This window comes from Hemicordylus capensis, chromosome 1 (assembly GCF_027244095.1).
Source record: "Hemicordylus capensis ecotype Gifberg chromosome 1, rHemCap1.1.pri, whole genome shotgun sequence".
In the NCBI taxonomy this organism is placed as follows: Eukaryota; Metazoa; Chordata; class Lepidosauria; order Squamata; family Cordylidae; genus Hemicordylus; species Hemicordylus capensis.
The window spans coordinates 244,989,261-245,006,428 of record NC_069657.1 but is presented as its reverse complement, the minus strand read 5'-3'; the positions used below and the strand labels follow the sequence as shown (position 1 = coordinate 245,006,428).

The 17,168-nt window shown below is 44.0% G+C and overlaps 1 protein-coding gene across 1 annotated transcript; it reads left to right on the top strand.

The window, feature by feature from the left end:
- Window positions 1–1,050: 1,050 nt before the first annotated feature.
- TDRD6 (tudor domain containing 6) lies at window positions 1,051–15,207 on the top strand. The gene is made up of 7 exons (XM_053284078.1): window positions 1,051–3,412; window positions 3,563–7,540; window positions 9,566–9,687; window positions 9,830–9,919; window positions 12,449–12,509; window positions 14,483–14,509; window positions 14,840–15,207. The coding sequence occupies exons 1-7, from the start codon at window positions 1,249–1,251 to the stop codon at window positions 14,911–14,913; spliced, it is 6,516 nt and encodes a 2,171-aa protein (XP_053140053.1). The 5' UTR covers window positions 1,051–1,248; the 3' UTR covers window positions 14,914–15,207.
- The last annotated feature ends 1,961 nt before the right edge of the window (window positions 15,208–17,168 follow it).

Here is a 17,168-nt window from a genome sequence, read left to right as displayed (position 1 = left end):
GTGAGTTGTAGTTAACAACATCCGAGTTTCTCTGTTACAGGGAACACTGGTTCTAAGAAGAACAAATGGAGCCCACTTCCTTATTTTAACATGGCAACTCTTACTTAGAATCCCCACCCAGGAGCTGAGAATATAGTTGTTCCTGAAGGCCAGCAAATGCATTGCAAAGGTGTGTTGTCTATACTTTGAGTGCCAACAACAACAAAAGAACAAAAGAAGTCTCAAGATCTCTGTAAATGGAAGACATTATGTACTGTTAAAAATCCATAGGCGTCCTAAGGACATTTTTTTTGGAGGGGCGTGATATAATGCTCTACTTTACCCAAAACAGATCACTGGAAAGCCAAACTACCCCTCACCCCACCCCACCCCACCCCACCCCAGAAGCATCATCTCATACCATCCTGGCAAGATTAAGGGGCATAACAGATCAGCAACTTCCGTTTATTTATTAGTATATACTATCATTGAAGTGCCCTAAGTACTGGGGAAGGGTAGGTTTTTAAACACTATGCAACCTGTATTAGGTGACCTTTATTCTATGTCCTTGGCACTACTTTTTTTCTTCCGGGCAGGGCTCCTCTGCTTTTAACAAAATTTCAACGGAGAAACCTTTCCCCACCATGAGATGTAGCGTAGTGATCGGAAACGCTGCATATGTGCCACCAAGATTAGCGTCACCTGTTGAACTTCTGTCTGTCGCGTAGCTGCTGCTAAAATCCTAGGAACCCGTACATGTACCTCTCTCCCAGCTGCATATAGCTCTTTCTCACCCCCGTAAGGTGCCTACTCCGTCGGCTTCACTCAAAGCTGGTTAGCCACTCCTTAGGGTTGACTGAAGTGTGTGCACTTTCCTACTCCTGCCACGGGATTCATTCTACTTCACGTCTGTGATCAGCAATCGCGTGAGCGACAGAAAGGGGGACAATGAAGAGTTCGGAGGGAGAACGTGACCTGGGCACCTTCTACCTTCGAGGCAAAGTCAGTCTCTTTCTCTCTCTCTCTCAGGTTCAACTACCGCGCGTGCGCCCCCCCCCCAATAACGGAACGCCACGCGCCCCCCAGCAAAGGCTCCCGGGAGCAAGCAGAGAGCAGCCGCGCACTGGGCAGAGCGGGTCACGTGCCTCCCGCTAAAGCGAACGGCGGCTCTTCTGCGGTTGGCACAGAGCCCAAAACGAGGTGTGGCTGTAAAGGCGGTGGCTGCTGCTGCTGCCTGTGGTAGTCGTCGACGCCGCCGCCGCCGCCATCATGTGCTCGGTGCTGCCCAGCCCAGGCAATTCCCTCACGCTGCGCGTCTCCTTCGTGGAGATCCACCCGGAGGCTCCCCTGGTGAGGCTGTGGGGGTTGTCCGGGGAGCGGCGGGAGGAGTACCGGCGGCTGACCGAGGAGGTCCAGCTGAAGGCTGGGCCCCGCTTAGCGGGCGGCCCCGGCCGAGAGGGAGGCCGAGGCGGCGATGCGCTGGCGCTGGGCGAGCTGTGCCTGGTGGAGCTGGGCGGGCGCTGGCAGCGCTGCCGCGTGGTGAGCCTCCAGGCGGGGCCCGGCCAAGCCTACCGCGTCTTCCTGCTGGACGAGGGCCGCACGGTCAGCGCCGGGCCCTACTACCTGGCGCGCGGCCCCGACGAGCTCTTCCACCTGCCCTCCGAGGTCCTGGGCTGCATCCTGGCTGACCTGGTCCCGCCCGGGCGGATCGGGCCCACCTTGACTGCCGCCTCGGGGGAACCGAAGGTCTTGGCCTCGCTGGGCTCCGGGGTGCTGAGCTTCAGCTGGACGGCGGGCGCGGTGGAGTTCCTGGGCTACCTGCACGGCAAGGAGGTCTCCGGCCTCGTCCGGGAAGTGCTGATCCCGCAGCGCCTGGTCGTGTTGGAGCTGCCCTGGCTCCTGGCGCAAATGCACCACCTGGGGCTCGCCAGCCAGATCTCCCCCGGCGCCTTCCGCACGCTGCTCGGCAGCTCCCTCAATTGCACTGACGATGTCGTCGTCCCCCCGCCAGAGCGGCCTTCCTCCCCGCCTCAGACCGCCGCCACCGTCGCAACTCGAAGCCCGCCAGTTTCTGGCCCCTTGGATTACTTCTATCCTCGGCTGGAGTTAGATGTGACCGAGCCCGTGTTGGTGACTCAGATCTCGGATCCTCACCGAGTGTACTGCCAACTGCGCAGCCTTTCCAAAGAGATCCAGCGACTCTCGGGTGCCATGTACCAAGCTTTTGAGGCAACCAAAGGAAAAGACCTCCAAGAGGCTTTGCCCACCTCAGGTTCCCCCTGTGCTGCCCGCGGCATAGATGGATGCTGGTACCGAGCTTTACTGCTGGAGGTATACCCTGGGGTTGGTCCAGAGGAGCAGCCAGGGGCAGTGGCCCAAGTGATTTGTGTAGACTATGGCAGGAAGGAGTTTGTGACCAAGAGAAACCTGCACCGCTTGCCAGCTGAGTGTTTCCGCATGCCGGTGGTAACCTACCCTTGCTCACTGCAGGGTATCACAGATGGGGGCTGTGGCTGGGCTCGCTCACAAATCAGTGAACTTAAAACATTGCTGTTGGGCAAGGTGGTGCAAGCACGCATTGAAGCTTATTGTCCCTTTGAGCACCTCTATTATGTGACCCTCTATGGGGAAGATGGCCTCAACCTTAACTGTTTATATGGGGTACAGGCTCAGTGCCTGGCCCAGAGCCTCTTGTATAGCAATCGAGGTGTGGAAACACTGGATGCCCCTGCTGAAAAAGAGCTGGGCTCTCTGTTGGGAACACAGCCTGCAGTGGCTGTTGCCTCACTGCCTGGTGTGCATCTGAAGGCAGGTGAGTTCCACAATGCCCAGATATCCTTCCTCCAAGACCCCACAGAGTTCTGGGTGCACCTCCAGGAGCATTATCAGCCCCTCAGTCATCTGAAACAGAACTTGCATGACTTCTACTCTCAGAGTAAGAAACTGGAGGGTATTCTGCTTGCACCCCAGCCAGGATCACTGTGTTGTGTCATGTTGAAAGAGAACTTTTACCACCGTGCCCTGGTCACCAAGGTGCAGGGGAAGGGCATTGAGGTGTATCTGGTGGACAGGGGAAGCACAGAAATAGTGGATTTGTATAAGGTAAAGGAGCTCCTTCCCCAGTTCAGAGAACTTCCTGCTGTCGCTCTCAAGTGTGCATTGGCCAATCCTTCTTCCCAGAGTCAGTCATGGAGCCCAGATGCTGTAGGCTACTTCAGGGAAGCAGTGTTAAACAAGGAGCTTGTGATCCAGGCCCTAGGCATGCAAGGGGACATCTACATTGTTGAACTTTTTGATTATTCCTTGGCAGGAGAAAAAAATTTGGGCAAAATAATGTCCCAGGGGAATTATCCTGAGCAATATAAGGATAAGGCACTAAAGCCCCTCCAGAAAGTAAATGATGAGCCTTTGGAGGTGAGTCCTGAAGAACAAGGCATAATGCGAAGGCCCTTGAGAAGAACACCAACACAAGATAACGTGCAGCCTCCACCCAACCCTGACAGTTCAGCTCTTTATTCCAGTGCAGCACTGACCGTCAACCACCAATCCAGTGACAGTGCTTGCTATTTGTCATGCAAAGCAGTTGCAGAAGAGAATTCTAGAGCTACCCAAAACCTTTCACTCTGCCCAATGCAAAATGGTTCTGAAATAAAGCCAGGATTTTCTTGTGAAGAGCAGCTGGATGTTGGAAGTACAGTAGATGTGGTAGTATCCTATACAGAAAATCCTGGTCTTTTCTGGTGTCAATTAGCTAAGAAGGCTCATGAACTAAAAGCACTTATGGCTGAAATTCAGGATTATTGTAAACATTCAGCACAGCCTCATGACTGGCCAAACCCTGTATGTTTGGCTAAGTACTCGGAGGATGAGAAGTGGTATAGAGCTCTTATTGTTTCTGCAGTGCGACATACAGAAGAGGTAGATGTTGTATATGTTGACTATGGGAATAAAGAGCTTGTTTCGCTGAAGAATCTTCGTGCAACTAAATCAGACTTTCTGAAGTTGAAAGCTCAAGCTTTCAGATGTAGCCTTTACAATCTAATTCAGCCAAATGGTGAGGATCCTTTGGTTTGGGATGAGAAATCCACTGAAGCTTTTCAGGAATTTATGGATTTGGCAAGCAAACAAGAATTGAAATGTACCATATTTGCCTTAGCAGCATTGAACAATACAGATTTCGTTAATATTGTGGATCTTATTACACCCTTTGAAAGTGTTTGCTGTTCTCTAACAAGGCAGGGTTTAGCCAGATGTGTACAGCCAGAAAAACCCCTGGCATCATCTGTTCATCTTCGCTCATTCTATTATTCAACACATGATCTCAAAATAGGAAGTGAAGAGGTGGTTTATGTTACACATGTCAAGGATCTCTCTCTCTTTTACTGCCAACTTGCCAGAAGTGCAAATGTTCTTAGACAATTGACTAGTAGTATTAGTAAACTTGGCAAAGTACGGCACAGTTTGCAAGCCTCACAAGCAGCTGGACATTTATATCTTGCAAAGTATACCGATGGCTACTGGTATAGGGCAATAGGTATTTCAGCAAAAGCTATCAAAGAAATCTTCTTTGTGGACTTTGGAAATACACAGTTGCTAAGGAACGAAGACCTGGTTGTAATACCACATGATGCCTATGAAATACTGCTTTTGCCAATGCAAGCCATAAAATGTTCTCTTGCTGATGTTGCTGATGTGACAAAAGATGCTGTTACGTGGTTTGAAAAGGTGGTATTAGATAAACCCTTAAAGGCTTCAGTTGTAGCAAAAGAACCTGATGGAAAATTGATAGTTGAACTATATGATGGTAAAATGAAGATCAATGCAATGCTGAAAGAGAGTTTAGGTTTGCAGCACAGCAGAAGGGTGGCCAGATATGCAGAAAAAGGAGCCTCAGTTCCTAGATATTCATACAGCAGGGAAGCAAGTACTGAGACTAGAAAGCCACCCTTGAAAGACCATGTGAAACCTGCTGCTGAGTTCAAGAGATTGCAGACTGAAAATCTAGAAACACCCAACTGTAGCAAACCCAGTACTGTGTGCAGAGATGCAAGACCATTTCAACAGAAAGCCGGTGAGATAGGCGCAAAGTGTTCTGGAACAGTGGAAAGATGCAGCAGAAATGACCCTATAGTAGATAGGAAGGGCAGGGATTATGCACTCTTTACAAAGAGAGAAGAGAGGTCTGATAACTTGAAAAACAGAGATCAGAGTGAAATTAATACATGCTCTTCACTTAAAAAAATTTGTGATCTGCCTCAAAAAAACATAAGCCCCGGTCTTAAAGCTTTGGTTTATGCTTCTCATATAAATAATCCTTCTGACTTTTACGTTCAACTTGTAGAAGACGAGCCTCTGCTTGACCGCATTTCAGAGAAACTAAACAATTCTAAAAAAATGGAGAGCCTAAATGGGCAGCAGCTTCACATAGGAGACTTAATATGTGCAGTATTTTCAGAAGATGGCTTGTGGTATCGAGCGGTAATCAAAGAAAAGCCCTCTGGTGAATCGGTGAGTGTACAGTATATTGATTATGGCAATAGCGCAGTAGTTGATACCTGCAAAACATGTAGACTTGCAGAAGACTGTTTATCATGGCCAGTGATGAGCATTCACTGCTCACTAGATGGAATCAAGACGACAGAACTCCCAGACTGGGCACCGGAGACAGTGCAGTATTTTTCTCAGAGGATAAATGAGATTCAGATGAACAGTGAATTTGTGGGGAAACTTAAAAACAAATGGGAAATTGTGCTGTACGACCAAGAAGGCAATGTGATTGTGGATTTGCTTAACAGTGACCTTGCAGATCAAACTTCGTTGGGGACATCTGATGAAAAAGAGAGTGTGGGTGACCTGATAAATCTGTATGAAGCTGCTGCTCCTGTTGAGCATAGCATATCTACAGATATGCCAGATTCTAAAAGCTTCCTCTGGAAGATACCTGAGGTAGGTCAGGCTGTAAAAACCTTTTCAGTAGTTGCAAAGAGTCCAGGATGTTTCTGGTGTCGATTTGCTGACACAGCCGCTATTTCTTCAATTGAAAAGAAGCTTCAGGAAGTTGGAGAGCTTGCAGAAACAAGTGTAGATGATATTAAAAGTGGCTGCCCTTGTTTAGCAAGGCATAGCAGAGATAAAAAGTTTTACCGAGCAGTAGTTAGCTGTGTAGAGGGCAATGCCTTGAGAGTCGTTCATATTGACTATGGGACTGAGGAGCTTGTCAGCAAAGAGATGATCAGGCAAATTTCTGATGAGCTCTTAACAATACCCCCTCAAGCATTTCTGTGTTGTCTCTTTGGCTTTCATCCTGCTGAAGGGATATGGACTGAAGGAACAAATAAGATCTTCTCTGATGTGCTGGTGGATTCTCTGTTGGACGTTACTGTCGTGGAAAAACAAAATGATGGACTTAGGGGAATTCCCCTATTTGTTGTTAAGTTGGAATGTCAAAAGAAAAGCATCTGTGAGCAAGTGAAGTCCTTTTGGAAACTTGAGACTGAAGCCAGTGGACCAACTTTGGCAAATGTTGACAACCCTGAAGGACAAAAGGAAGATGTAGATGAGGATTCTGAGGCTGTTCTGTTTGAAGCGGAAGAATCTGTTGGCATTCCTGTGGCTGCAAAAAATACTGCTGTTTCAGAAGACTTATGTTCAGAGCTATCCCAACCCATGGGTAAGAGTTTACTTGCGGCAGGAAGCAGAGTTTCATTGGAAATGCATCCTTTCATTTCATCTGAATATCAAGCCAGGCACCAGCAGGACACCTTCGAAGCACTTGATACAGGGCACCCACAAACCATGCTGGAAACACTGAATAATGAAATGGTCTACTCTGTATCTGAAGAAGAAAGGGATGTACCAAATTCTATAGATGTTTGTAAATTGCACCTTCCTTCTGAGATGTTAGAACAGGATCCTTTCAAAATTCTGGACAAGATTGAACGCCAAACAGAACTGTTGATTCAGAATACACTCAAAGCACAGCTGTCTTTGGGTGATGAAAAGGGCTTGTCAAACCTGGTGCCCTTCGAAGTGCCTTCTTCCTCTGATGACACCAAGCAGCTGCTGCTAGAACTGGAGATGTTAAGAACGCACTCATCAGAAGCCATGTCGGAATGCGAGTCAATTGAAGGGAATTCTCTTCTATGTGAAGAAACAAGCAAAGGATCAGAACTGGGCTTGCTTGAAGTGTCGCTTGCAGAAGAGGAGTTAGTGGTGTGCTCCGAAGTGCATCCTTTGCAGGCTGATGACATGGAGGATGAGTTCCCACTGGATCTGCCTACTCTTGCCCCTCCTGCAGATAATGAAGACCAGTCATCCTGTTCAGAAACTGAATTGAACCAGCAAGACCCTGTGGGCAATAAAGACATTGTGGAACAGTGGGGAACAGAAAACAAAACCGACAGTTCTGTAAAATGGCAGTCTAGGCTGGACAAGAGCTCCGTGGAAGTGCAAATCAGTCATCAAGCATGTGAAGGGCTTGCAGAGAACACCTATGGGGATGTTTGTTCGAGAAGCACGCTGCTAGATGGAGAGGAAGTTGAAACTTCAAGTTCTGGTGCAGGTAAGACACTAACACTTGATTTCGTGTTACGCTTTTTGGGACATGAATAAATGCTTACATGTTGTTAAAACTAAACACAGGTGGGTTTGTTTGTGCATGTGTGTTTGAACCTCGAGTTTTATTGGTGGTTTGAAAAGGCAATTCACTGAAATTTATAATACTATAATGATCTCTACTGAGATTAAAATAATCCTTTTAAAAAGTCTGAATGGTATCTCAGTAGTAAGTACATTTCTTGAGTCATTGTGCAAGGTATGCACTATAGTCCTGTATTCTCACATTGTTCCAGCCAGGGGTCAGGAGGGCATAAAACTGAGACCTTGACTTGCAACCACACTAGAATGGAGCAAGTGGAAAGTAGAAAGTTTGGAAAAAATATGGAACAAATTGTTAAGGCAGTGAGCCAAAGAATGCATGACAATTCTTTGGCTCACTGCCTTAACAATTAGTTTTATATTTTTTCCAAGCTTTCTACCCTACTTGCTCCATTCTAGTGTGGCAGTTTGAATTAGTTAGTAAAGGATTACACATAAGAAAATGGTTAGCTATCACCAATAGGTAATAAAGATAACTTGATGCAAATTCTCCCTTGCACACATGCAGATGCACCTTTCGCTCATGCATGTATGCCCATACACCCTGTTGTTGCTTTCTACCTGCTGACCACTATTGCTATAAAACCTTCTCAGGCTGGTGATAGCCGTTAAGAAGAGACTTGCTGGATCTATATAGTCCAGCATCCTGTTTCCAACAGTGTCCCACCTCTGAAAAGCCCAAAAGCAAAAGATGGAGGTATATCCTTCTCTCCTGCCATTGCTCCCTTGTAACTGATCTTCGGAGACATCTTGCCTCTGAACCTGAGCATTTAGGCATTAATAGACTTGTCCTCCATGAATTTGTCTAACCCCCCTTTTTAAAGCCACCCAAACTGGTGACCATCACCACATCCTGTGGCAACAAATTCCATAAACTAATTATGCTCTGTGTGGAAAAAATACTTTCTTTTGTCAGTCCTAAATTTCCTGGAAATCAGTTTCATGGGATGACCCCAGGTCTTGTGAGAGGGAAAAGAGCTTTTCTCCGTCTACTCTCTCCATACCATGCATCATTTTTATGAGTCTCTATCATGTCTCTCCTTAGTTGCCTTTTTCTCTCCGCTAAAACATCCCAAGTGTAGCCTTTCCGTGTAAGGAATGTGTTCTGGGTTTCTGATCATTTTAGTTGCCCTCTGCTGCACCTTTTCCAATTCTGTAAAATCATCTCTGAGCTGTTCTGACCACAGCTGTACACAGTATTCCAAATGTGACCACATTGTAGACATATATTGGGGTCATAATATTAGCAGTTTGGTTTTCAATCCCCTTCCCTATGAGGTTCCATATCGTCTGTTTGCCATACAGAGATATGATTATAACTTGGCCTTAAATAGTTGATTTTAAATGTGGGAGTTTTGGAATGCACAGTGGATTTCTACCAGGCCAGTGAAGGGCATACCTCTGAAATATTCGTAATTAAAATAAAAAAAATCTAACATACAAAAGGAAAAAAACTGAAGTTCTATTTTGGATGACTGAAAAAGTCATAAATGATGAGTCCTTTACTTCAAAGCAACTTTTTAAACTGTTGTAACTTAGAATTCTTTATTGGAATGGCCAGGCTATATCGCTTGCTAGTTAGATTCTCTGTACCAAATTTATATTGATGGGACTAATAGTCTTGATTTCATAATGAACAGAATGTTTAGGTTTCACACTGGCAGATCATTGAAGAAGCAGGCTTACTTAACTATACAGGTGCTTTATTGCTGTAAAATATGGGGCGGGCGGGGCTAGAAATGAGTTGCTTGTGTATATCCACATACCAGTCAGCTTTAAAAAGTGAAGGAAAGAAAATCTGACACAACTGGCTCTCCAGTTTGGATCTTTTGAGTCAAGGATATTCAATTGCTAATTTTAATCTTGCCTAATCTTAAATGGTTTATGCCTTGCCGTGTAAGCATGTTAAAACTATGTATTCTCTTTTTAGCAGAAAGCAATGCAACCACTTGCAGTTTAAAGGGATTTGATATTGGTTCCAAGTGCATGGTACGGTCAGGTTTGCAATGGTACGAGGGTCAGATTTTAGAAGTATCTGCTGAATATACAAAGGTAAGGAGACTTGGTTGTGATGGATTACTTTGTGGCTTGATCTTCATTTTATTGCTCTTGTCCAATATGAGAGAGGTTTTAACTACCATTTAACAGTGGGAGTGTCTGTTTAAAAGAAAAATGCTCTCACCTTTTCTCACAGGTTTTGAATCTTTCAAGTGGAGATGAAGAGAGAGTCAATCCTATAAATGTTTGGAATGGGATTCCTGAAATGGATTCAGATCTAACTGAGGTACTGTACTTCATAAAATATTGGAAAGTCATGTTTGTGTTAAGAGACACTGGCTGACATCCTGACTATATTACTCAACAGTTCTACTCCGGAATTACTCTAAAGGACTACTAAATTTCTGTAGGTTTTCCTCTAGTAAACTTAGTCAGCCATTGATTGCCACAGTTAATCTAGCTACAGTTAGAGACATACAGTATGTCAGAGAGATAAAATCACAGAAAGAGGAAAGGGAAATGCCGAGAAACACAATGAATTATTTGATTGGTCTTCAGAGCAGAAAATGTTGAGAAAATAGCTCACATCTAAGAAAGACCTTAAAGTTGGATTTGAAGATCAGATTTCGAATTTTGAGAAGGAATTATGTCAAGATGATGAAAAATTAATTTCCAAAATGTATAAATTATTACTTTTGGAGGAGACAAGAGAGGAATTGGTTAAAACAACTATGATAAAATGGGCTCAAGATGTTGGATATAATATAGAAATGGCAGCGTGGGAGAAGTTATGGAAAAGTGATTTAAAATCTACTGCTTGTTATGCTTTGAAGGAAAATTATTACAAAATGATGTATAGATTGTATTTAACGCCCAAAAAACTGGCATTAATGTATAAAAATGTTTCAAACAAATGTTGGAAGTGTGGGCATATTGAAGGTACTTTTTTTCATATGTGGTGGACCTGTGGGAGGGCTAAGGCTTATTGGGACATGATATATAATAAATTGAAGAAGGTACTTAAAGTGACATTTCCTAAGAAGCCAGAATCCTTCCTGCTAGGAATAACACAAGGAGCAATTTCTACAAATAATTTAACTTTTTTATGTATGCTTCTACGGCGGCTAGAATATTATATGCACAGAAATGGAAGACTAATGAACTGCCTTCAAAAGAAGATTGACTGATAAAAACTTTAGAATATGCAGAAATGGCAAAACTTACAACACTGATCAGAGACCAAAGTTTAGAACGCTTTAAGGAAGACTGGAAACCTTTTTTGGTTTATTTAAAGAATTATTTTCCTACTATGGATCTTACAGCAGGATTTGAAATTTGAAATGCAGGTTAGGCAGATTAATGGTGGTGGAAGGTTTAAATTTGTGTTTTTCTTTTTAAACTAATATTACAATAAGGGTAAAACTTATAGTTGGTATCACGAAAAGAGGTGCGCAGGAAGTCAACTTGTAATTGTGTTTATTATGATTATGGTTATTATTATTGTCAAGTTAATAAAAATTTGAAACAGGAGAAAATAGTTCACATCTGAACTGTAGTTCTTAAGCTGTGCCAGAAAACAGTGGTCAAGTAGAGATGACTAAGGATGTAATGATGAATCGATTGACATTCAGCAAGCAAAGAAGTAAAGAAATTGGAATGAACTTTGCCTGAGCGGTCTTGATGGTCAAATGAGGAATTACTGGAGTTTGGGTTTTTTGCTAAAATACGTTACTCTTTCGTTTCCAATACATGATTAGAAGGTACCAGTGCAACACCAGCTTTGGGGCAGGGGAATGGTCAGGATGAGGAATTTTTTTGGTGTTTTGTTTTTTGGGTTTTTTAAAAATCTGTGCCACCAAGCCAGCGTGGTGTTGTGGTTAGGGTGCTTCACTAGGACTGGGGAGATCTGAGTTCAAATCCCCATTCAGCCATACTAGCTAGGTGACTCTGGGCCAGTCACTTCTCTCTCAGTCTAACCTACTTTACAGGGTGGTTGTGATGAGAAACTCAAGTATGTAGCACACTGCTCTGGGCTCCTTAGAGGAAGAGTAGGATATAAATGTGAAAATAATAAATAATGCCACACCTCTAGGCAGTTTACATGAAAATTTAAAAATACAACAAAAATTAAAAATAGACACCAATAAAAGAGTTTAGAATTTAACTAGAAGTCTGAGTAATCAAGTTTGTCTTAAGTAAACTTTTGGAGGCAGCCAGAGATAGGGGAGTTTATTCTGATAGGAAACACATTCCAAAGCCTTGGGATGGCTGTAGAGAAGGCCTGATTCCAAATAGTCACCAAAGAAGGCAGCAGCAATTGCAAATAGACCTCTTATGATTATTTCAATAGGTGACGGGGCTCATGATGAAGAAAATACTCCCGTAAATACTCTGGGCCAAAGCCATTCAAGACAACCAGTGCTCTGTGTTTTGTCTGGAAATGTTTCAGCAGCGAGTGTAGTTCTTTATAAAATAAAGGTAACATAGTCACTTGATCTGGCAGCCGCATCCTGCACCAATTGCATTTTACGGACAATATACAAAGGCAGCCCAACACAGAGTGCATTGCATTACTAAAGCCTGGAGGTTACCAGCGTATGCACTACTGCTTTAAGAAAGTTGTCTCCCAAAATGGACGTAGTTAGCATATGAGCCAAAGCTGATAAATACATATTTGCCAGTTAATCTTAGTTCAGTATTGAACTAAGTAAAATCGATTGTAAAATTACACAGTTGACTTGAATTGTACACAATGAATTAAAACACATTATTGAGTATGCTGTATCTTTTGAGACAACTTTCTGTGTCTTTCTAGACTTTACACAGTAAAGAACATACCTTGTGTCCCATGCCAGCAGGTGATTTGGCGATTGAAGGTAAGACTTCGAAAGGAATTTTGTTTTTTACAGTTTGTACCTGAACCTTGCAGAATTTTCCCCTGATGCCTATCCATAGTAGTTGTGATTAGTCCTTGGAATTGCTCTTGCTCTCCCTTGTCCTGGTATTCGGAGGATCAGAAATAAGTTGTGTGCAGCAGTAGGATTGTATTATACTAGATCTGAGTAGAAATAATACTTCCAGCCTGATAAAAGGAGAGTTGTAACTTGTGACATTTAAGCTGTTGCAATGTGTATGCCCTTATTCTCTGTATTAATGCCAATGGGAAAGATATTGCTAAAGTTATGGGGCATATTGTTGCAAGATGAAGCCCTGAGGGTGGTAGAGATCAAAAACCATTCTCTTTCAGAGAACTATACATAGGAAGTTGCCATATACAGAGTCAGACCACTGGTCCATCTAGCTTAGTATTGTGTTCACAGACTGGCAGCGGCTTCTCCAAGGTTGCAGGCAGGAATCTTTCTCAGCCCTATCTTGGAGATGCTGCCAGGAAGGGAACTTGGAACCTTCTGCTCTTCCCAGAGCGGCTCCATCCCCTGAGGGGAATATCCTACAGTGCTCACACATCAAGTCTCCCTCTCATATGCAACCAGGGCAGACCCTGCTTAGCTAAGGGGACAAGTCATGCTTCCATAGCCAGCCATTTTTTGTGGTTGCCACTGACAATCGCCCATCCACTGAATCCTCTGACAAATGGATTCAAGCAGGAGGCTTGAGGGAGACTTCCACTTCATGCTGAGCTTTGGAGCCCGCAGAAGTAAAGTGCAGATCTCCTTACGTTTCTGTTATTCCGGACACCAGCACTATATGACTAACTTCCCCCATTCCTCTGAGTGCTTTGGAAGGTACAAATGAGACCCCCACCCCAAGTACTCTGAATGTGCGAGGGGGCAGGGGAGCAGGCAGAAGCGGAGTGAAAGGCTTTGTGCTGTTTATGCCTACTCCCAAGACCTTTGAGGGAGAATCTGTGTACTAGCTCACGGGGCGCTCACCCTGGCAAATGTTGTGCAGAGGTGGCCCTACTATGAAGCAAGGTTAAGGGGCTCAGACGGCAGGACTTGGGGCACCACATGGTGTCTAGCACAATTTTCTGCTCCAATTTGATTAGAAAAACAGATAGGTTTTAAGAAAGCTCCCTGTTGACAGGAATGGGATGGTAGTGGTACTGGTGAGGGTGGAGGAAGTTGCTTCTCTTCTCAGAGCAGGGACCAATCTAAGTGAATGCAGGACCAAACTAGACATGACTTGAATCACACAACCGGCTCCCTGCGCTTGCTTTTTCGTATGGAGATAGTGTGTGTGGAAGGGGAGTGATCTAGCCTGGGCTCATGGTAGGGGGCTTTGAGCCTGTTTGCTCCACTGCACACGCGTACCACCAGCCTGCTATTTGTATAAGAAAAAGCAAGCGCAAAAGGACTTGATTCATCAGTGGCCCAAACTAAATTTGGCTTGAAAGGGCCTGTGAAGAGTTGTAGAGTGTATTTGGTGTTTCCCATTGCTGAGCATTTCTAGCCATTGTCCCACCTAGTCATTGGTTAAGAGAGAGACTTCTGGATCACAGACTGATGTGTTCAGACATAGGAACATGGGATGCTGCCATATACTGAGTCAGACCTTAGGTCCATCTCGCTCAGTATTGTATTGTCTACACAGACTGGCAGCAGCTTCTCCAAGGTTGCAGGCAGAAATCTCTCTCAGCCCTACCTTGGAGATGCCAGGGAAGCAACTTGGAGCCTAGATGCTCTTCCTAGAGTGGCTCCATCCCTTAAGGGGAATATCTTACAGCACTCACACTTCTAGTCTCCCTTTCATATGCAACCAGGGCGGACCCTGCTTAGCTTAAGGGGACAAGTCATGCTTGCTACCACAAGACCAGCTCTCTTCCCATCCTTGTGCACCTCTTCTTTTAGCTACTAAACATGGCTTGACAGTTTTATTTGTATTTCTTCAGGTTTCCCAAAAGATGGTGATAGGGAAGGTAAGTATTTGCAAGAACCATCTTTTGCCCTCTGCAGATGCATGGGAGTGCTCAGTATGTCCTGGGATGCATGCTCAGTCCCCAAAGGGCAACAGAGTGGCTTAAGAGATGGCCAGTGCTGATTATATGCTCCATCATCTTCACAAATGGGTTCCCTGGCAGGCAGATTGATGTAGAAAGGATTCTGAAGCATGGAAAACTAGGAAATGCATTTTTAAAATAGCTCTTCACACTAACATACGCACGCGTGCGCACACACATACACATGTATTATATCATATGACTGGCTTAAAATATATTCATGTTAACTATTTCTTGTATCCCTGACAGCAAAAGAAGTGGCTTGTAGTTCAGATGATGATTCTGTGTGCTGTGGCGAAAGCAGTGAAAGTGCACCCGAATGATAGTCTTCTTGCACAGAAGTTTCCCCTGGTTTTGGTACTGATGACACAAATGGGTCCGTCCTGTCCCAGCCAGGAGCAGACTTTGGTGTGGACTAGCACTGGCATTTGTCTTGAATGTCTAAGATTGTTTCACTTTTGCAGCATGTTTGTGAAACATGCATTTTCATGCATATTGAGTGCACTTCAAATAAAATAACTCAAAAGAACCAAATCTGTTGCTGTATGGAAGGCTTTGTATGTTGATGCTTTCATTTTTTTTGTTCAATGAAACAATAAAGCTTGTACTATAGTGTTCTTGCTGTTTCACTTCTCTGCTTAATAGAAAGTTTCTTCTTTTGGCAGTGGTAAAAGGCTTTTTCTAGACATTTAGATGATCCACCACCTGAGATGTTTCTGCCTCTGTACTCTCAAATCATTTCAAGCAAACAAATGTTGCACCACAGTGATGTAATGATACTGCCAAATCAAATCTTCTGTCCTTACCATACTTCTTGGAATGCTTATGAATGAGGTGGTGGTGGTGGTGATTGAAGGTTGCAGTGAATTTTTGACAACAGGCTGTGCCCTTTTGGTTGTAGACAAAAAGTAGATACACTAGACTTCTCTTTCTGTGGTGTATTTGGGCAGGGTATTTGCTGACCTGAGGATTGGCCTGCAGAATACCAGCATCTTGCTCTCCCCTGCTTCCCCACTAGTTTACATATTGTGCAAGAGTATGTACAAATTGTTATACAAAAGTAAGCCCCTTATTTCCAATAGGCTAACTTTTGTGTAACAGTATGCACAAATGCAGTGTTAGGAGGCTGATGTATTCTTATGCAGTATGTTAGCCATTTGTGTCTCAAAACGTTAAAATAAGTAAAGGCTGCTAAGCTATCTAATTAAACTGTCAGTACTGTGATGAGTTGGATTTATGCTCTGACTACCAAGATGCTTGTTTCAGGGAATGTTTGTCCTACTTTGAGCAGGCATATTTAACTGAAGGACACGAGTTGCTCTGAGTTGTATCAGACATCACGTACAACAGACATCACATAAGACATGGATATGTTGGACTTCAGAAGAGGAAACCTCAAAAATGAGGGGACTGGTAAAAAGGACACTAAAAGAGAGTCAAATCACTCCAAAAAGCATGGAACGCATTTAAAACCACAATACTAGATGCACAGTTGGATATCAAGAAAGAGGAAACGTACCACCAAGTTCAGGAGGATGCCAGTGTGGCTAACAAGTAGAGTCAGGGAAGCTATAAAAGGGAAGAAGACTTCTTTCACAAAATGGAAGTCCTGGCCAAATGAAGAGAACAGAAAGGAACAAACTCTGGCAAAAGAAATGCAAGGAGACAATAAGGGATGCAAAACAAGAGTTTGAGGAGCATATAGCTAGAAGTGTCAAGGGGAATAACAAAAACTTCTTTAAATATATTAGAAGTAGAAAACCTGCCAGGGAGGTGGTTGGACCCTTAGATGAGGAGGGCATGAAAGAGAGGATATGATTGCAGAGAAGCTCAATGAGTTCTTTGCATGTCTTCATGGCGGAGAATACTGATCATATACCTTCTCCAGAATAGCTTCTCAGGCTCAGAGGCTGACGAACTGGGCCAATTTAAGGTGACAAGGGATGCTGTTCTAAACTGTCTTGAAAAACTAAAAGTGAACAAATTGCCAGGGCCAGATGGCATCCACCCAAGAGTTCTGAAGGAACTCAAATGTGAAATTGCTGATCTAGCAAAAATACGTAACTTGTCCCTATTGGGCTTGGTACCAGAGGACTGGAAAGTAGCTAATGTAATTCCGATTTTCAAAAAGAGATCCATGGAGGATCTGGGAAACTACAGGCCGGTTAGCTTAACTTCAGTGCTGAGTAAATTGATGGAAAGCATACTTAAGGGCAAAATTGTTAAACACAGAAGAATGGGCCTTGCTGAAGGAGAACCAGCATGGCTTCTGCAAGGGCAAGTCTTGCCTCACTAACCTTTTGGAGTTCTTTGAGAGTGTCAAGCATGAGGACAAAAGTAATAGTACTTGATATAGTATAATTGAGACTTCCAAAAAGCTTTTGATAACGTTCCCCACCAAAGGCTCTTGTGTAAACTTAAAAGTTATGGGACAAGGGAACAGGTTCATGTGTGGATTAAGGACTTGCACTAACCTGTTTGGTGTTCTAGTCTTAGAATGTCAATCAGGTTTGGAACACCCATGTTTGAACTGGTTTGAAGGCAAGAGTGGCTTTAAGGTGCAGGGAGGGTGCTCTTG

Coding starts and splice junctions, on each gene's coding strand:
- TDRD6 (XM_053284078.1), top strand. CDS start 1,249: ATGTGCTCGGTGCTGCCCAGCCCAGGCAATTCCCTCACGCTGCGCGTC. Junction 7,541..9,565: donor AACTTCAAGTTCTGGTGCAG/GTAAGACACTAA, acceptor TTCTCTTTTTAG/CAGAAAGCAATGCAACCACT. Junction 14,510..14,839: donor AAAAGATGGTGATAGGGAAG/GTAAGTATTTGC, acceptor TATCCCTGACAG/CAAAAGAAGTGGCTTGTAGT.